We start from the raw sequence: 22,673 nt of genomic DNA on the forward strand, positions 1-22,673 counted from the left end.
ACTACTTAGGTTTTACTTTTTAATTTGATAAAATTTAACTTGGTGCCTGTTATTGATATCAATTTTTTTTATACAAACAATGCGTATCATTAGAATTAAGTAAATAACAAGGATAGTACCATTTGTGTTTTACTTTTTGAAAGTTACTATTATTTTTTTGGGGGGGGGGGGGAGGTTAAAATAGGAAAACTTTTTTATAAAAATAGAAAAAAGTATATCATATCATTTAATAAAGATAGTACCACTTGGATTGTACTTTTTAATTTAGTACACCAGCTTTTTTTCGATGATAACGTATCATCTAGGGTTTGTCATATTTAGGTTTATTCAATGAACATAAGATTTTAATGCCTTTTTTATTTTTTATTAAATACTAATGCAACGAGCGCTAGCGCTATTTCGCGATCTAATAAAGAACATTTCAAGTAATATCTTTATCCTTTTTTAGCCTATAATTAATCACGACTGCGCATGTGCAATACTGTCTACTATACATGCGCAATTATAGCTAAATACAGATTAGAAAAAGATAAATGTACATATCATCTCGAATGCTTCCTCTCGAATCACTTTTAACAAAGTTATGTGCCTCTTGGCACTTATTTTTGACAAAAATCCAGTTCACACACTCGTGATACATTTTATCAATATATATGAATGTAATATATAAATTGTCAAAAAGCTGGTGACTACCGATGCACATTTTAAATGCGTTATTCGTAAGGTTCTGGCCAAATATTACCGCACTACTTCAGTAAAAACAATTTTAAATAAAATTCATAATTCAAAAGTAAAGTGAAGAACGTTATTTAACTCTTCACTGGTGATATTGGCTTTGCTTATCTCGTTATTTGCTTCTCAAAAGTAAACTAGACGCATGTCTACTTTACTTTTTGAATGCCATAGAAGCCGACCAAGTAACACACAGTGTTTACAAAGCATTAACAAAGCAATTATAATAATAAAAAAAGTAAAACATCATTCTACAAGTAATGTATGAGTAATAAAATTTATCTGTACTAAATAAGAAAACCGATCTCGCGCCATGTATATGATCTCGATAAAAGCAAGGAGAAAATTGCAAAAATACCTGTGTAAGGGGTCGACCGCGATCATCGGCGAACACCACCCGTTTCTTTTGTTTTCCATCGTTGTTTCGCAATGAGTCCAGGGGCAAGGATCCCGTAGAGAGGCACGGTCTGATTCTAGGTGGCACCGATCGGCTGGTGATCGTGGGCGCTGTGACCACTAAGGGGCCGTACAGCAGGGAACTGTACACCGGAGGGCTGTGTAAAATCAATTCGGCAGGCATCGCTATCGAACACATTTAGACCTGCAAAAAAAGAGGTTTGTTTTTTATTGCCATTGTCATGTATAGCCAAAACGATACTGATACTAATAAATATTATTCTGAGAATATAAAGTACACTCCGCTTTTTTTTAAACGCTTTAAAGGTTTAAATTCGAGGAAAGTTTCAAAATGTAAATTTTATGTAAAATTGTTTGTAAAGATACCTAAGTTATATAAAAATAATATAAAGTGTCTATATTTATGGTATATTTTACATATTACAATTTTTCCTATATTTTCTAAGTCACTGATGGAATTAAATGTATAATTTATGTCGACAATCTCTTTCCACACTTCCTACTTATTCTTTCAGGAATATAACTGTAAAGTTACGGCAGAAGCGACAACCGCTAAGAGTTACACAACAAAAATCGGACAAGACTGGAAACATTATGCTTAACAGTCTCTTCATTGGCACTCTGGCGCCTGAAATTTATTGACGTCGAGACACCATTAACATTAATTTTCGCTACGTCGTGGGTGAAATCTACGAACGATATAACATTCAAAATTGTCAAGAACGTCTTTTGGCTGCCAAAAATTTCGTCAACCATTCGAATCATCTCCGGATCACGTGGATCTGTATAGATCTCAAAACCATTAAAAATATTTATTATAGCTATATCGACCGAATGCCAATTAGTTGCGCGTGATAGTTAATCTATATACCATCGATTTACTAATCGCATTCCTTGTAGTAACGAAAATAATCGTGTTTTTATATATTATCAAGAAAAATTCTTTTTTGCTTTAAGAATTTATGATAAGCGCGTATAACTTACATTAATTATTTGGGGAAAATTATCAATAATTATCTGCTTTGTGAAATACAACGCTGCTAATCACAATTTTATTCAAATGTATTATGATATCTTGTAAAATGATCTATTTTATGTAATACTTATGTATATACATTTTTGTTCTAAGATACAGTACGATAGCATGAAAGTGAACGGTACAAGTGATTAAAGGTCATCATAATCCGGTAACATAAGCAAGATTTATTACATCTTATTAATGAGTTTTAGATAAAAATAATATATAGAGTGTAAACGAAATCATAGATTTCTTCTTAATAAGCATTTGATGGAGAATACAACTTGTCAAAATAATTTTAAAAAACTTTTCTAATATTTCTATTAAATAATATATAATACACTAAATAATAGAAATAATAGAAATGTCGTATTATATACAACGGCATAGATGATCTTATTTAAAATATTGAATATATTTCTCGTATAATTTTTCATTAGGTAATATTTAATTCATGTATATATATTCCTGTATGAGCTCGAATCATATTTTACAAAGAAAACTGATGCTTTTCATTTGGTGACACAAGTCGACACAAGCATTCTATTTTTCTTGACATTCAGTGAATAACAGAACGACACTTGTGTCAACTTGTTATCAAATGGAAAGTATACATTATCTTTATTTTGCTGAGTACAAAGTTATTGTAATGTAGTGTAATTTGTGTAAATTCTCAAGCTAATTGAGAATAAAAATTGTGTTTAGAACTCGCTAAAATTTATACGTATCTGTGTATATAATTTTGCCATTGATATACATTTATGTGTTGGCGCAGATATGCACTACATGTATGCATGCATAATCAAGTTACTCGCGGAGTAGAATTACGACTCCCAGGCGCGACGAACCAGCGAACGGCTCTTCCTTTTCTGGAGACCGGTTCCGGGTGAACCGGGTTCCGAGGCACGACACGCATGTATATACAGTAGGTACCAGACCGAAACCGAACGGCAGCGCGGAGAATCGGCAGACCATGAATCGCGTGGGCTCAATTTTAGATTTCAGCGTGTGTCGTTATCTTCTAAATAATTTAAATCTAATATAAAACATGTTTGTAAAATTAACTTAAACATATTATAAAATAATTAGTTTGCAACAGGTTGCGAACAATGATAGCAGAATTAAGTGCATCTGCAGTCTCTAAACATTTGTATGAGTAATATAATGTTCGTTTCTGCCAGCAAAATAAGAAAGGTGCTTGATACTAAAAATCAATCAAGTTCGGCTACAAAAACCAAACTAAAGACCGAACTCAGGATAACTATACAGTTGGAACGTAATGATTTGTGTCTGCATTTAATGGCTATGAATTTCTGCTTATTAAGTTTAACATTTAACATTATATGCTACATATTCTTCATGCTTATACATTTGAAAACATACTTAAAACATGCAGAAATATAATATAGTTAGAATATGTTGATACAATACATTGATAATACAGTTATAATATGTTAAACAGTCAAGGTATAAAAAAATATTACTTTAATTCGGATAAATTTAATCTTATAGGATGATTAGAACGATTTATTAAATATCTAGAATGAAGTTTCTCTAAGGTAAAACTTAAACTAGACATTTAATTAAGTTAATAATTGGGAATTAGATATTACATAGACAAAACTCGTTATAAAAACTTAGATATTATATAGTTGATAAGATTGATTTAAATCTAAATAAGTGAGGGTTGAGGTCATATGATATCATTCTCAGTCTGCTTCATCTAACAACGATTTAGCGAGAGCAGATTGTTTGGTCTAATGATATGCACAAAGAATCTTATCATTTCTCGCTACGATTCTTATTATCATTTTCTTGTAATTTTCCGAAGTCATTATAATCTGCTTTATCTAACCAACAACATGTATCGTCAAAAATTGTCGAAAAATATAATAAGATGAAATAGCGATTCGTGATGCAATTAATTATTTTTATTTACAAGCGAGAAAGTGATATCAAAAAGTGATAGAAAGATATTTGTTTGCACAATAATTTGTAAACATTGATTAAGATTATAATTATTTTCACGCAATAGCATCAACAAGTACGTTACTAAAAAATGGAATCGTTTTATTTTTTTGTCTAACATTACTAAAACTTTTTTGTAATTAATAATAAAGATTTATTTTACCGAGCCCTGTCAGTCCCGTGATTATCGAACGTTCGCGAACAATAAGTCTTGATACGCTTCATTGCACTTCCTATTCATCAGTTCGACGACTGATCGGCGCGTTGCACTGTTCTCTTCAGGTATACTGCCGCGTGCTCGAGCACGATATATTCGGCGACGGTATTTTTATCGTTCCCGAAGAGATCACAGAATGGCTTTAAACTCAAAGGCTTTAAACTCACAGACTTAATTCTCGATGCGACGTGCCTCGTTACATCTCTATTCATCGGATCTATCGTGCTTTTTCCGAGATACGTGTTGTATGCTCCAGCGTGATAAATATATCTACGATATTTTTATCACAAACGCAAGGAGATAAAAAAATCTTTCATCGAAGTAATGATCAGGTCGGGACATCATCCATTAATTGTCATAAACAGTTAGGTAAATGTTATATAACGAACGATAGATGATGTTTACTGAGATGTTTCTTGCTATAACGTCTTTAGAATATTACGAAGTATGAACATTTATAACGCAATAAGCAATTGTACATTGCTTTATTATATTATAAATGTTTTAAAAAATATCTAATAATTTACGATGTCGTTACATATAATACACACACACACACACACACAGAGTGTCTCATATACTGTGATTACGATTTTTCCGACACTTTCGATGATCTGACAAAAATTGTTTTGAATAAAAATTATTCGGTTTTTAATCGGCTGTAAATCGCAATATTAAAAATTTTTTAAAATTTCTTTTTTAGGTAAAAAAGTGAAAATTATTTTAATTTTTTTTAATGGCATTATGTGTGTTTGATTTCATAATATTATATCTAATGTCAAGACAAATTCAATTACTGTTATAACCTTTAGATGACTGCTACTTTTAGATATTATGATTAAATTTAGACTTATAAAATCAATAACTTGACTTTTTACCTAAAAAAGATTTTTTTACATTACAATGTGTAGCCGATTGAAAACTAATTAATTTTTATTCCAAATAATACTTTTGTCAGATCATCAGAAATGCAGGAAATACAAATATATACATATATATATATATATATGTATATATATATATATACAACAAATATATACATATTTGTATCATATATCTATATATATATAGATGTATGTATTTGTTCCGGAAATTGATGATTATCAACAATCACCAACGATGCTTTTTGCTGTTGGTAGCACGAAGCAGAAAGAAACGGTTATACACGTGTCAACGGCAGTTTATCGCTTGGCTTCTTTTGTTTACACATGTAAGACCATAAAAAGGAATACGCGACACGATTGCAGCGAATGTCCGATATATGCATTGCAAGTTCGATAGGCGCGATCACAGTTGTGAAAGCGCATTTTTCTGCGTTTCAATTGATATGTTGATAATACCATAGTCTACAATTCAATTTTTATAATATTAATAAGTATTTTTTATATATTAAATAAATGTTTTATCTGCAAATAATTTTCACTAATAATGATAAAATAAATAATTAATAATTATAATAATAATCATATGCTGACTTGTTGTAATAATTCATAACTTTTATTGGTCACTATTTTATTATATAATAATTCTATAATACATTTATCTAATGTGATCGACATTATACGAGTATATGTATAACAAGTATAATAATTTATTTTTATAAAGATAAGATGGTCATGTTAATATCAACAGCACTTTTTAATAAGTCAAATATGTCAGACATCATTTATCTCTTTTGTTCTCCATAAATTGCATTATTATTTGCATGGATAAAGAATGCTCTTGGGTCATCTTACGTTTATGTCACATTTATCTCTACTTTTATAAATATTTTAATCTCGTTATTGGAATATATTGGATTATATATAAAACTTTTTTGTTCTTGATAATTGAGAAATGGTTAATTTTTTTATTGATATATATTGTGTTATTTCTTTAAAATATACAGAATAAAAATTGTGAAACGTAATATAATTTAATCCTTTCAAAATTTATGCGCGAAAAACTTTTCTAATGTTTGCCAAAAACATTTGAATGCGGTACAGTATAAAATTACAATTAGATAGTGCCTTTTTTCATTGGAGAACGACTGGTAAGATGATTCGGTGAGGAATATTACGCAGTCAAACTATTTCGGACAATCTCGCAGCCAAATTTAGATCGTCATGAAACACGGCCTTGGATCGGGTCCAATTGTCCACACTCTTTAAGGTAGATATAAACTCGCGGATAGCATCAAGAGCGGGAAGAGGACATGTGACTGTGAGACTCTCAGACCAATTGCGAATTGCTTGAAATAGAAAACCTTAACCCCACGTAGGGGTCACGAAACTTGCCAACTCATAAGCGGCAAGCTTTAAAAAGTAAATTCAAAGAATGAATAATTAAAAGCTAGGCTAGAACAAAATGCTTCTAGACTTTTAGTGTTCCTTTGTTTTTCTTTTTCTCTCTCTCTCTCTCTCTCTCTCTCTCTCTCTCTCATTTTGTCAAATATTTTAATAATATATTTATAATATATTAATAGCACTTTTTAAATATAAAGTATATTCCTTATTTCTTTTTATATTTTGCATAACTGCAAATTTTTAATTATAATACACGTATATAACATGCGTATGTATAGTTTATGATTTATTAATTTTTACGACAATAAGAAACTATGAGACAGATAACAAAGATTTGACTGGACAGCAAATATTTTTAATAAATAATAGAGATAATACGTATATTGAAATTCGTTATGTTAATTAATCATAATTTAAAGTGCACTGTAATCCCAGGGTCATGACCAGAGATATTCACGGTCACTTTGCGATTTGTTCATTAATGCAATCCCGTATTGGCGCCATGTGGTGATTACATACAGCTCTGGAGTTGAATCATTTGTTGTCAATAGAACGTAACATTGCATGATGAACAGGTAAATTATTAAGGATGGAACCCAACATTAATGACGTAAACTAACAAGTTATTAAATACACTCTTCATACTATTTGATATTAATTTATTTTAGTAAGAAATCTACAAGCAAGAAAGAAAGCGAAAGAGAGAGAGAGAGAGAGAGAGAAAGGGAAGGAAAAGAAAGAGAAAGAGAGAAAAACTGGATGAAAGGAATATATATGTAATAATTAACATTAAAAAAAGAAGATTCAGAAAACTTTATACATGTAAATTTGTTACTTAATTTTAATAATATATTTTTTATTAGATTTATAATTAAATTAAGACATTTAAGTAATATTAAAGTAATAATAAACATTAATAATTAATAATTGGATATTTAACATTAAAACTTAAAAAAGTATAGCAAATAATCTTACAAGATAAAAAAATGTCGAGAAATATATAATACAACATTTATATATTATGTACTTATACAAAATGTCTTAGAATGTAGCCAAACTTTAGTATCGTATTCTACTGTCCCTGGATAAAAAAAGATCATGTAAACATAAACATTTCTTGTTTGTGATAGAATATTTTAAAGATTTGTAATTTACTTAAACTGCTGAAAATGACTTCCTTGTGTTTCATAATACAGACGCAGAGTTTCTCTGTAATTTCCGTCAGCTCGTTCATATATGAAATGAATATCTGTCCACTCGATATTGGAATAAATCATTTTGGTAACACTATTTTAACTATGCAATGTTTAAATAGTGATTAAGTTACTTTGATAAGCTGCTTTCGACGATAGTATCAGTGTATACTTCTCAGCAAACGAGAATGGATTGAAATGAATTGAAATGGATTCAGATTTTCAGAAATATTGATTCACAAATGTTAAAATGAATGCTTTTCAATCCTGAATATATTTTTATTCATTTATAGGAATTGCATGGAGCATATCTCTATGCCTTTCAATCTAAAAATAATATTAGCTTTTTCTGTATAACACAACATACAAACAAAAAAATACAAAACAATTGTGAATACTGTTCAATTTAAAATTTTGAATAGGAAATGCAGTTTTTCAATCCAAATTGCATCCAATTGAATTTAATTGAATCCAATTGAATCCAATTAAATAAAAAAAAATATTCGCTATTTTTTAAAAATATGCATTCGGATAGAAAAAAATTTCAATTCATTTTAATCCATTCTCGTTTACTGGGTTGCTCTACTACAATATTTTTTGTGTGATATCTGTTTATGTAAACTTTTGAGATAAACAAAAAGTATTTATATCTTTAAAAGGAAGAGTTTCCAGATCAATGTATACATGTGATCTTTTTTCATATTTTTAGTAGAATGCGATACTAAAATTTGGCCACTTATTTGGACATCCTGTATACTGAGGATACTTTGTAAAAACAAGATGAAGTAATGACATTTTATCAGAGTTGGTAAAGACTAATGTTTTTTTTCTTTAAATAAAACATATTATATTTCTTTTTAAATAGGTTTTTAATGCTTTAAATATGTTTTAAACAGTACTATAAAATATTAAAAACATTAGTTAAGTATGTTTTAAATTGCTTAAAACACGTTTAAAACATGTTTTTTTTATCAACTCTGCATTTTATTTATTTTATTAATTGCGGAAGTGTCATGGAAAAATATACATATTTTTAAGTAATATTTTAAGCTACGAAAATGCGATGAATGAAATCTATCTTGCAAATTTTTATAAATGAATCAAATTATATGCTATTTATAACGTATTACTCAGAACAATAAACATGATATTGGTTTCATTTGAGAAATAAGAAATACGGATCTAAGATTAGGATTAATTACGTAATTATCAAAGTCGAAATATCACGTATGTGACTTACATAGCTTTAATCGATAAGATACTTATTTTAAGTAAAGATGCGTATAAGTTAGTCACAATGAGTTTTTATAATTTAGTGTGTTTTTTTTAAAGAAGAAGAAAATTTAACTGTTAGCTTTAAACATTAGTTTTAAACAAAAAGATTTTAATTATATAATACACATGTATAATAATTTAAAATATAATATAATATTGTATCTAATATTATCATATATACGTATATATATATACATATTGTAAAATTATGTGTGTGTGCGCGCGCGCGCGCGCGTGTGTGTGTGTGAATTTTCACATTTACGTTTCCTAAAAACTATAATATTATATATATTTATTATATGTAATAATAATCACATAAAATTACTTACATATATATATTAATAAATGAACAAAATAAACTAAATCTAAAACAAGTATTAATTAATAATTATTTATTGAATTCGGAAAGATTAAAACAACTTCGTGTAATAACTTTAATATTTTATGACACAAAAATTTGAAATATATTGTAATAATTTGTAATATATTGCTATTCTAATCTTTTTCAACTCTATTTTAATTGTTAACTCCAAATTTTATTTCTAATTTTTAAATTCATAATTATAAATTTTTTAAATTTAAATACAAACTATCATACAGTCTATAAAATTTATAAATTTATAAATGTCAATTATCGAGTATAACGATAGTATTATTATATTATTATATGTATAACTTCGGAAAAATGTTATGAAACTTGAATATTTGCCCGATAGACGTTTTATTAATCGGTCGTCGCTATCAGTCGTTGGTTAACTATCAAAAGTGATAAGGCTATTTGACTCGGAGGAATTAGTGTTATAGAGATAATAGAGTAACGGGCAGGAGATGTCAAATACAAGGTGGAAGAAGTTGTCAAAGATTGGTGCTTCTTATAACCTTTTCTTATAAACATTCATCTAATCTACGATTTATTTGATTAATTGATCACGTTTCCGTTATTTTTATGGTTATTGCATATATAAGTAATCGATAATAACTGACCCAAGGTCATCAAGCACAATCATTTATTGATTACTGTCCTTACACTACAAAATTTAAATTTTTATATATCATCATTATAAAGTTTTATATTAAATAAATAATAAATTAAATATACAAAGAATAAAAGAAATAAAAGATATATCTGTTATAATAAATATGTAAGAAATATAATTGCTTTTATGTATTCGTCGTTCGATTTGCGGCAATTCGATTGTGTTTAATAAATCTGTCAGATTATTTCTCTAGTTACAAACAATTTAAAGTTGCAAATGCACTTTATCTTTATGAAAGATAAGGGATAAATAATAATTCTGAGGCTAACAATATTAAATAAATTTCCGTTAATTTAATAAACAATAATGAATAAGTAATAGGAACAATGAGAGTCACGGTGCAGGAATCAATGCGCAAATTGCAATGTGCAATAAAATAGTTATCTATTTAGGCCTAGTTTCATGACTCACGGTTAACTCTTAATCGAGGTTCAATTTATTCCTCATTTTTCTTCAATTCTAAGAATTGTCTCAATAACATGAATATTGTATCACAACAATTTGTTTAACATAAAATGTATGTTTCAGCTGTATATTTAAGTCATTAATAATTCTATGTAATATATGTACACCGATATTTTATTTTCTAGGAATATTTATAAATGGATTGCGACATAAGCTATCATCGTAAAACAAAATCACTTTATATTTTACTGTATTATGATCTGGCAACATATCTTCAAATCAAACAAGAAAATTTAATCGCACGTGGATTGCAAAAATACACATTGATATCGGTTTTGACGATTTTGCCAATATAGCGTGACTTTTGTTTGTCAGTCCGCAATGTGCGATATTGCCTGATACATGCCTCTTAAATCAATCAGAATTACCTCTCGCCGCTCAAGGCACACATTCTTTATCGTTGAGGAAAAAAAGGCAGTGCGCGTTTTTACTGATAGTGTTAAATATGCACTTGCATGATTGAGAAGGCGAATGACGTTTTTAATGACGTTGTTAGAGACAATGTTTCGAAATGTTTCGACGCGATTGAGGATGTATTGTCACACGAGTTAACAAACGGTAGCTACGTCAATTTCACTTCTCATGAACAATTCCACAAATAGTTCAGCTCGTCTGTTTAGTCGCATGAATCAGTTGGTAAAAATAAAGACGGATCGTGAATGGAAATGCGATCGTTCGCGTTATAGATTCCGGGAAACTGATCCAAACAACTTTAATTTCCTCGCTATACAAAATGTATAAAAAAAGAACGAGTATATTCAAAGAATTTTGCGAAATTTATGTAACAAAAATTTTATTTTCCACAATAATTGTAAATTTTTAATTTTCAGATAAAAAAATATTTTTATAATGCTTTACATTTTTATAAAATAATAATGGTGCTTAGCAAAAAATATGATATAAAAATAATAACTATAGTAAACAAAATGCTAATATATTTATATAACTAAGTAATCAAGTTTTTGATAATTAATTTTATGAATGAGATTAAATTTAAAGGGAAATGAGTAATTAATGGGGGGGGGGGGTTAGTTTACAATTAGTTAATTATATTCTTTCATTCAAATTGACTTGGTTGATAATATATCTAGTATCGCATTCTAATTATAATTGTTGATCCGCGTAAGTAAAAGTTACAAAAAAATTAGCATTATCTGAAAGAAAAGACAAATGATGCCAAAATAATGATGCCAAAACCTTTGTGCGCGTCTGACCTACGATAATCTCGATATCATATTACTCGATGTATTGAAAAATAGCCATAAGATGGTACAAGAACGTAAACACTATGCCAGATAACCCTGAATCGCTATTTTTTACTACTTTAAATTTTCAGACACTGCTATTATTTGAAAACTTTTATAAAATATTTCAAACGAGTTGTAATAATTTAAATTTTAAAATTTACAAAGTATGTTCATGTAAAAACTTATAACCAAATTTTTCAAGTTCCTTCCTCAATTTGCACATTTGACATTTTCTATAATTTTAAATCGTTGCCATGATCTCAATTTATGTTTTAATTATTCTTAATTATTAGAAACCTATTCATAAAATATTCAGAAAAACTATTTTGTGTATTTTTTAAACATAATGCTTTTCTAACGACTCTCTAATTTTATGCTCTCAAATTTATTTCTTTCATATATTACAAAGGCAAATAATGCTAAATATATCGACATTGGTTTCCAATTTCCTAAATTGAGAATAATAATAATGTCAATTATATATCGGCATTAAATTATGTTATCAATACTAAGTGTTCAGCAAATAATAACAAAAGGAAAATTTAAAAAAATATTTATAAATATAAATTATGGGAATCTTTTTGTACAAAGATTGGAGCTTTATTATATAAAGAATATGACTTCAATTAATATAATCTACAGTTTTTGGAAGTCTGTTATATTACTTTAATTATATTACTTAAATGCAATAAGTTTATTATAGTTTTTTAAGATTAATTTGGGAAATTTGGGGAGATTATTAATATTTCAGATTGATTGCGTTGAAAGTCCGACAACCATATCAGCACGCAATTATCATTTCTGAAATTAATTCATTTATATGAATATATATAATAGTCAACATTTTAATATTTAGACCGTAGTGGCGCTTCGTATTTAAAGTAATGTTATTTAACATAATCGATCTTGTTTCCAATCTTATCCGTTATATTACTTTTTCATTGATTGGAAAGATGACAAGATCATGAGGAACTTTAATATTTGTCGCAAAATTTGTATTTGCATTTGTAATATCATGTTCGATCATCACTAGACATCGGATTCTTAGGCAATTTCATACTTTTTTAGAAAGCAGATTGGAAATTAACAGATAAAATAGAAATTTGTCTCATTAAAAAAGTATTCAAAAATGCATATTTATTTGTGCATATTTTTATATTTGTGTAAATTTGCCTATTTTGTGCATGCTGCAAAAAATATCTGCATAAAAATCGATATTTAATCATTACATATGATGTACCAATGAATCCGATGAGTCTTAGCAACGTACAATAGACCTTGATCACGAATTCTGAATAATTCTGAATTTACCCTTGTACGAATACAATGTTACAAGTGTCAGCTGTTGAAAGCCACTTTTGAACGTAAAAAGTAGTTGTCGACCATAAAGAGTAAAATGAACGAACGGAGAGGAGACGTTCTTCAACTTGTTTTCTCATTTCATATGCATGTCACATGAAATGAGCATAAACCGGCCTGGTAGAGGACCGGTCGATGGAATTCGAGTAGCTTCATTCAAATTCGAGACCTGAACGGCGAGTGCGTGATACTAAAAATAGCTCGGAGATTATCAGGAGACAAGCATATTCTAATCTATTCCTTAATATTTTATATTAAGGATACCTCCTATACAAATGAAATGTTTTAGTACTTTACAATTGATGTTTCTTCTTGAGACTTTAATCTGCTAACGAGCGTTTGAAAAATCGAACGTTCGCTAGCGCAACCATATAATTATTATTATTAACTATAATTATTAATTAATTGGATCTTTTTCTGAAATTTCGTTTATCCAGTTTTTATTTTTAGTGTTTTAATTTGCACTTGCGACTAAGTATACAAAATGTTATTTTTATTGATACATTATCAATTATCTCAAAAATGAAACCTTTTCAGGAAAATTATTTTATGTAAAAGTTGTAGGGTTTTAATTGTATATACATATACATGTAATACAAAAAATTTATATAAAGTTGTCGTATTTGTAATCTCGCATTTGTAATCTCAATATAGAAATCGAGAACAATTTAATTAAGTTTACATGTATAAACGGAATTATCGATAAGAATGTTCTATTATAATTTCGAATCGATGCTACCAGACATGCTATCAGACATCCACGCGACGAACACGTGAGAGAGATCTTGTATAAGCGTTCGACGAACCATATCTGGTACTTTCGGAATCGGACGACTCCGATATATTGTACCCAGCATAGTAATATTTCCTCTCATTTTTTTTCCTTTTCTTTTTTCACTCGGATGAAGGCGCCGTTGAGGTCGAACCCTCGGTTTTATCGTCCCCGATATTCTGGTTCGAAGCAGTAATGATAACCGATATACACATATTCTCAGCTCTCTCTTTCTCCTTCTTGCTTGGCTCTAACGCTCTCATGAAATGGCCGATTACGGAATTTTACCGAACAAAGTTTAACTCGTCGCCAAAACCGTGCAACGTTAGACCATGAGATGTGGTCGTTTTAACATATACCCATATATTGTTAAATATGCGTACAAAGTAGCACCAGAAGCACATTGATTCACTCTTTGAACAGAAACATAGAAATATTATTTTGTTAGGAATTTTTCGACACAAGATATTTTTTGTTTCATCGTGCAATATAAATTTATACAGGGCTATGTTCCGATTCCCATTCGAGTGCCACCCAGGTATCATTCCATCCTTATTATTTACCGAACGTTAAATAAGGATGATACCCGGAGAACACCTGGGTGAGAAATCGAACATGCCTCAGCAGAAATGTCTAAATTTAGTAGTTTAATGTTCAATTAATATTCTAACTTCTTAAATAAATGAAAAGTAAAATATTTTACAAATTGCTCATTTTAACAAGATAAATATCAGAAAAGCAGATAAATTATCATCTAATAATTAAATATGAATTAATTGATACCTACATGTACGAATTTAATTTAATTTAATTTAATTGAATAATATATTAATACATCTTACAATATATGATAAAGAAAACATTTTTACGCATAGTTTATAAAAGAAGTGGTAGAGAAATCAATTTAAGTATCTCAAGTATCAAAGTTACATTCACTTCATTAAATTCAGTATAATCACGCGTCTTAACTTCTACCATGATATCTGATGTAATATCATTCGAAAATCACGTGGTTTCAAATTTACTTTTTTCTTTATGTTTTGGCTGTGAAATATCTACAAAAAAATGTCAGTAAAAAAATCAACCAAAATCACCAACATGAATCAAAGAATTTGGGAAATACACTCTAAAATCAATCACAAAAAGCAAAATAATAAATTATTTGGCTTTTAATGACTTATGCAATGCAATTAGTTATGTTTTGCTATAGTTTTATTTTAGATAAATAACTTTTAAAAAGTGGATTCAAACAAACTATTTCATAAATATTTATTAGAGTTTCATTAGTATATAAAAAAAATTCCATTTAAATGTAATGCTATCTTCTTATCTTTGCAAGTAAGTATTATACATTTTACATAAGATAATCAAGGCAAACGAAAAAATTAAATAATTTTTAAATTAATAAGAGTATTGTGCTCAAATTTTACAAAAATATTCACACATAATAATAGTTTATAATATTTGAACATTTGTGATAATATTATTCATGACAATTAATTAAGATAAAAATGAATGATAAAATTAATAGACGATTTGATAAACGTAGATAAGATATCAATTTATTCATTATTCGTTGTCGCGCCTAAACTTTCTTTCCTCCACTTTCTCAGTAATATCGTAGTTTGCTCATTAACGCATTGATATGCTTACATAAGTGACGGAGCACATTTACTACGAGATATAAAACATATTTATTCCTGCATTATGGATTCGCGTAAATCCAGATTCCTTTGCTATACTTAAATGCTTAGTCCATCTGTGAAAAAACAAAGAATTTTTCTTTGTTTTTTCGCGAGATATTCCCGGTCACTCAAGCACTCCTAATCGGAAAGGTCGCGAGACTCGGCTTTGGACTTTCCCCGGAAACTATAATAGTGCTTTGCTCCATGTTAAAATATCACGTAGGTGTGTTTGAGGGTCGATTAACCGGTAAAAATGTCGGCTTTTGTGCGAGCACGAAACGCACGACTACACACGACGCGTGAATGTTGTTCAGGAAGCCGCCGAGCTGGTTTTGAGAAAATATCTGGGCGAACCTATATTCGAGACACCCACTCCTCTGAAAAGATCTGACACAAGAAATTTTCACGAATAATTTCTCAAGCTCTATCCATTCATTAAAAGAATATTTTGTTTTATTATTTTATTATTGAACGTTTAATTAATAAAATAATTAATTATTAAAATTAAGGAAATTAATAAAACAAAGTGAAACAAGATGTCTCATTTCAATCACTCGTATCTTTTTGACACTACCAAATAGTCAAATATTTTAATTAATTACACAAAATTTTATCATTCATTTAATTAATTGTTTGATTCAGCTTGCTGATTAATTGCGAAATAAAATTCCTTTAATTATATATGTATCGCTAATGCGCATCGACAAATAGTAAAAATAGACTTGACATTGACGGGCTAATTTGATAACGACATAATATATAACATATGTGTAAATTGTACGACTTGAGGAAGTTATCTTAGGTTTTGTTTGTAAACAAAGAATCCTCTTCAGAAAGTGATAATACATGTGGTAAACTCGTTTTTCCTCGGCCCATAAATGAACTTCGAAATCGCGTATAAATAAATGGTTACAAGTTACACATTACTTGATGTGTTAAGGTTTAGATATTATCTTTTGTTTCACACAATTCTAATCTTTCTAAATAGAATTTTTTGCTAGTTTCATGATAAAATATGTGAACAAGTTCCTGGTTAATATCATATAATTATATCGATTCTTTTGCCGGAAATATGATAAGAAAGATACTGAAAAAAGGAACAAGAGTTCATTTATAGACCATAACAAAGAGATGCTTTCGATATTTTTCACTATCAGGAAAATGTCTAGGATTCATGAAGTAAGAATTTTATTTATTATTGAGTTTTGCGTTGCATTCATTCTCACGTGTATTAAACGCGTGCTTTTATCATCCTAGATGAAGTTTTTATTAAAATCTAGCATTTAATGAAAAAAATAAAATTTCTATTGATAGTTTTTTCCAAATTTACTTGTGATACGTCAGTTTATGTTTAGATATTATCTTTTCCAATTCTAATCTTCTGATTAAAATTAAAACGTTTTACTGGTTTCACGATAAAATGTATGAGAAGTTCCTGATTGTAATAATACAATTTTATCGATATTTTTTTCCGGAAATAGAAAAGATACGCAAGAAACAAAAGTTATTTATAGACCATCACAAACAGATTTGTTCTCGATACTTTCTATTATCGGGAAAACATTTGTGATTCATAAAGAATTTGAATTTAATCTTGAATTATTTTGCATCGCGATTATTTTCACATATGAAATGCAACGTTTTTATCACCTTTGAATAAAGTTTTTGTTAAAATCTAGCATGTGGTGAAAAAAATCAAATGTTTATTGAGAGCTTTTTCCAAATTTACTCTCTAAAATCTTTGTAATGGAATCTAACTTTAAAAAGTCTTAAAATCTCACTCCTAAAAATTAACAATTAAGCCATTCTTTTTCAACACTGCATTGGCTCAATTATCACCCTTTGCCACTTTTTAGAATTACACTCTTTAGAATTACACTTCAAAGATTTTAGAGAGTAAATTTGCTAAATATAAAACTTTAATTAAAATTAAATCTTTATAGAAACGTATTCTCGCAAATCTATTTTTCAAGGAATCAAATTTATTCTGAAATAATAAATTATTTGCGAGTAACAAGAATGTAATTCTATTTAATCTTTATTGTACTTGTTCGTATTCATGTCGTCAGAATCGAATCATAAAGTTAACAATGAAGTGATGAATGTAAATAAATGTCTTTCAGATACAGATGTCAACAAGTTACGAATACTCGTGAGAAATACATGGCTACAAGCAATTCCCGGCTGCAAGGAGAATATCCAGACTTGTTGCAGACGTGGTTTCTGAGCAGCGCGTCTGTTTAATGCGTCTGCGACTACTGCATCACGCGCTTGCAATGTACGCTCGAAATTATTAACGTAATTTCGGTAAGATCAATTTTATTATATCATTAAGATTCTTTATGCTACACAAGCACAGAAAATCGCATTTCATTCTACAGTCACAATTTTTATTTTGACATAAATTGAGGAATTATTTTCTTGTCAAATATTATTGAAAAAAATCCAAACTCATAATAATACCGGCTTCAATATTATATTGATACACGTATTTTCGTCAAGTGCTAAGCACGATAATATATGAAGAAAAATTTCATGAATATCTCATATGCCAAGATATAAAAACTATTTTAGTTACTATTGTAGATAAAATTAAATATATGAATATGTAGTAAATATTTCCTTGGGAAAATAATAAATTACTTTAGAAAATTTTAAAAAATACTTAAATTTAGAAAAAAATCTAAGAAATAAAGATAAATTTTACCACTTTAAATTTTTCTTTAAAATAACTTTAAAACTTATTTAAGAATAACTGAAAGAAACTAACATGCTGTACTGATTGTATTAAAGTCTTTGAAAACTTTAAAAATTTTATTATATCATTATTTTATATATTTTACATACTGAAGATGACCATATCTTGGCCGAAACGTTTATGTTTATTATTAGTTTTGGATTGAATTTTAAATATATAATTTTTGCTAACGACATCCTGTGTGCGGATTATATATATATATATATATATATATATATATATATATTGTATAATTTAAACCACATTTAGTAAATTTAATTTAAATGATATTATATGTAAGAATTATATCATATGTCATAATGTGGCAAAAAATAAAAATTAAATAAACTAGAGCTAGAAACAAATTAGAACTAAAAACAAACGAGAGGAAAAAGAGAGAGAAGGGAAGAGGAGACAGAGAGAGAAAGAGAGAGAGACGAGCGCAATTCAAACTAATAATTCTTTGCCAAGTAATTTAAGATAAGTTTGCCATGAGTCTAAAATTAAACTATTCTTAAACGTGTCTAAAAAGATAATTAAGAAATAAATAAAACAATAAAAGAAAAATCAAATTACATAATAATTTTAAATAAAATTCTGTATTTAATTAAACAAGAAAACATGCTAGGAAACTTTTTTAAATTAGTTATTAACTAATTATTGAACTTAAATTCAAAATTAATAGAAAGTGCATATTGACGAATCGGACATTATTATTACCGCGGAAGTTTGCAGATTTAAATCACCCACGCGCGGAATGTCAATGAACGATAGAAAACTGTGAGTGAATAATATGTTACTTACTAATTTCTCGCAGTAACGACAGGCTCCTCAGACGTGACGAGGAGCGGATTTAAATAACTCTCACGGACTCTTCACTCCGCTACCAACGTCCGTTTTTTCCTTTTCTTCACGCGGTATCTTCTTGTTTAATCGTCTCACTCCGTGGAACGTTAGGACCAAATTGTCAATTGTAATTACGTATGCTTTCCAGCAGAAACAATTTCTTCATATGATCATATGTGGCATCGCGTATTAGTTGAGAATTGCACGGTGTAGAATTGACGAACGGAAGAGTCCTTGTGAAAAAAAAACGTCGGTCGCGTTTAGTTTAGGGGATCAGCGGGGAACGATTGGACAGTACGTTCTCCTCTTCACGTGATAATGACCGCAGTGTAGCGCATCGCACGCCTATCTATTACTGACTCCGACGCGCACGACTAACAGCGATGGTCTTATCTCACCGTCGCGTCGCTATACCACGACAATCGGACGTTCCTCGAAGAAGTCGCGAAACCCGCGATATCATACGCACGCGAAGGAGGGAAGAAGAGGGATAGAAAGAGACAGAAAAGGAGAGAAAAAGAGAGGAAAAAGAGAATGCAACCCCTCGGTTCGGCCGGCGCGCCGATGATCGCGCGCGGTACCGTTCCACGTTACACCACGTTCGACACGCGTTTGAACGCGCGATTTGAACGCGCGGCTGCGAACACCGGCCGGCGCGGCTGCGAGTGCCGCGCATGCGCGTCCGTCCACTTTGCGTGACGTTCACGTGATCGCGACACGTACACGAATCGGAGCATTCGGAGCTGCGCGCGTGCTGCGTGTTTCGTGCGCATTCCTGCGCTGCAGCCGCTTGGCTTGTTCGTCGTACGGAACCTGCGAGAACCTTGTCCGATCAGCCGATTCTCGATCGTCGCATCGACGCCATGATCATTCGTTCTTCGACGGCGCGCGGAGATGCGGGGAACACCCGATCCCGATGTCACGCCGCGTCGCGTCGCGCCGGCTCGCGTGACTTTTTTTTTCAGAAAAAAGAATTATTTCGAGTTCGCGGGTCATCCTCCTCTTTCCCCTGCCTCGTGTCAGATACGATGCACGTGCTTGGCGCAACTTGGCGCCGGAGTCGACCTCGCGCCCACACGTGTAACTCTATTCGGTCGGGCATCCGGCGCTTAAATCCACGGCCGGAGTTTCCTCGACGGGCTTCCGCGGAATTTACCGTGCATGCAGTGGAGAGGAGCGTATATTAATAAACGCATTCAATATAGAATAACGCATACGTGCCATGATAAAACAGGTGTCGTTGACGCACCGGTCTAAGCTGGATATGATGACTTGCGCGAATATATTTTTAGCGTTAACAGCCGAGCCGATTATCAGTGAAGCACCGTTATTCTCTCTCTCTCTCTCTCTCTCTCTCTCTCTCTCTCTCTCTCTCTCTCTCTCTCTCTATCCCACAACTTGGAATATTTATTTTCGCGAAAATGATAACATTTACATTTAATTATTGTGTAATTGATTTTAAATATTGTGTAATGGTATGTCATTTCGTCTTCGGCGAAGCGAAGCGCCATACGATACTCTGTAATTAGCGGAGAAGACACATTAGAGTGAATGAATAAACAAGCCGTGGAAAATAATATTTATTACTATCCGCAGCATATGTTTTTTTCTTTTTTCGCTTTTTTCCCCTAATGAAATACAAGATAAATGAGCAAAAAGATATCGCGGGCAGAAGATTAAAGTGCTATTTGGTCGCGCCATTGGTCAAAAGGCATTGATTCATCGAACGATACCCGCACGACATGTGTATACGAGTCACGTTAACACAATTTCTAAAACATTCGACGTGTAACTTTCCGAGGTCTCTTGAGATGTACACTGATGGAAGAGTGATGATCGCAAAACGCAAAATATGAGCGATCAATATTAGTCGTCACAATTCAATTTTTGTGAATTCCCGTCTGGATGTTGTATCAGTCGAGCCAGACTTGTTATTCGCTTCGAGTGATATCCTCGATATCGCTGAAAAAACGCGCAAAATGATACCCTTTTACAGTTTAGAGCTTAGCGTTGCATTACTTTCATGGAAAAATTGCATGACTTTCCACAAAGGTTTCTCGTGCAATTGAAAAAAAAAGAAAAGACAAAAAACAACGAAAAAAAGATATCGGCTGTTGCACGCCGAAAGCACATGTCGCGAATGAATATTCTATTATGTAAATTATTCTTGATTATTCTTGACGTGACACGCTCAGACATATTATATGGGATGTGTTGAAGTGATTATTATAAATTATAATAGCCTATATAATATATCCATTAACAGTAAATTCACGACTGACTAATGTCTCTCCTCTGTTAATTTTATTTTATTGTAAAAAAAAGCTAAAAATATAACGTATTTAATATCCAAACGACGGATTTCGAGAAACGTAAAATGCTTCCATCTACTCTTATCTAGTTATAAGAAAGTTCGATGTAAAAGATGTTGAAATTGATATAAATTATGATATTACATATTAACAGTAAAATACATTTCATTACTGATTAATCTTTCTTCTTCAACTTCATTTCATCGTGAAAAAAAAATTAAAATTTTATTTATATAATATTAAAATGACGGATTTCGTGCGACGTAAAATGCCCCCATTCATTTTTATCTAGTTATAAAAAATATTTCAATAGAAAAGATATTCAAGTTGATAACACCAAAAAGAAATAAAGCAACGAGTAAATGATAAGCACAAGTATTTTCTTTTTTCTTCTCGAACGTATCATGAATGTACACCGTGTGTGTGCTCCAATAATTTATCTGCTATATAACGAAGCGTATAATATAATCAGATTTGTCATTACATTAAGTAATTCATATTAGCGATATATCGTTTGTATATTCTCGTAATGTACGTCTCATATATAAATTGTGAAATCGAAAAATTTCCACGAATGATGTAACGGCTCATAAAGTATTATAGGCAATTTAAAACGTAAAGAATAGTCATGACGTTGAAACTTCGTGGATTAAAAATCTACACTAAAGAAGAAGAAAGTAAATAGATGATTAGTAGACAACTGGGAGGGGTATGTGATACAATCGTGATACAAAGATACAATCATGAAGATTAAACTGTTTACAGAGTTGCTTTTATAAATTATATGTAGTGATACGATTGCAACACGCACGTTGGAATCACTTGTCTCTTAACGAGATTTATTGGACGATTACATGCCGGCAAGCATCAATGTGTTCTGCTCGTACGTTTCACGACCTAAAACGAGATTTTCACAACTGACAAAAACAAAAAGATCTGTATATATTGCTGTCAAACAAGTTGTCGCAATATAATTTATAAAATGTACAGGGAAGCAAATATGATTTATAAAATATACAGGGAAAAAAGGAGAATGTTCTTTCGTGTATATTATCTCTACATTCAACAATTCAAGCAATTAAAAGAAATAAAAAAAAAGAGAAGGCAA

At 30.3% G+C, this 22,673-nt stretch overlaps 1 protein-coding gene across 2 annotated transcripts in view; it reads right to left on the reverse strand.

Annotated features, from left to right (window-relative positions):
• The window catches only part of Gbs-70E (Glycogen binding subunit 70E), a 34,787-nt gene extending 14,588 nt beyond the window's left edge, over positions 1-20,199 (reverse strand). The window contains exons 1-2 of one of the 2 annotated variants that reach the window (XM_011070733.2): positions 19,212-19,903; positions 1,091-1,333 (exon numbers count right to left, since the gene is read on the reverse strand). In XM_011070733.2, coding sequence (XP_011069035.1) covers positions 1,091-1,327 — 237 coding nt within the window. In that variant the 5' untranslated portion in view covers positions 1,328-1,333; positions 19,212-19,903. Of the gene's footprint in view, positions 1-1,090; positions 1,334-19,211 lie in introns of both variants that reach the window. The other variant, XM_011070734.2, reaches the window with a different exon arrangement.
• Between the last annotated feature and the right edge of the window lie 2,474 nt (positions 20,200-22,673).

Source organism: Acromyrmex echinatior, chromosome 1, assembly GCF_024713525.1.
Source record: "Acromyrmex echinatior isolate Ae372 chromosome 1, ASM2471352v2, whole genome shotgun sequence".
Classification (NCBI taxonomy): domain Eukaryota; kingdom Metazoa; phylum Arthropoda; class Insecta; order Hymenoptera; family Formicidae; genus Acromyrmex; species Acromyrmex echinatior.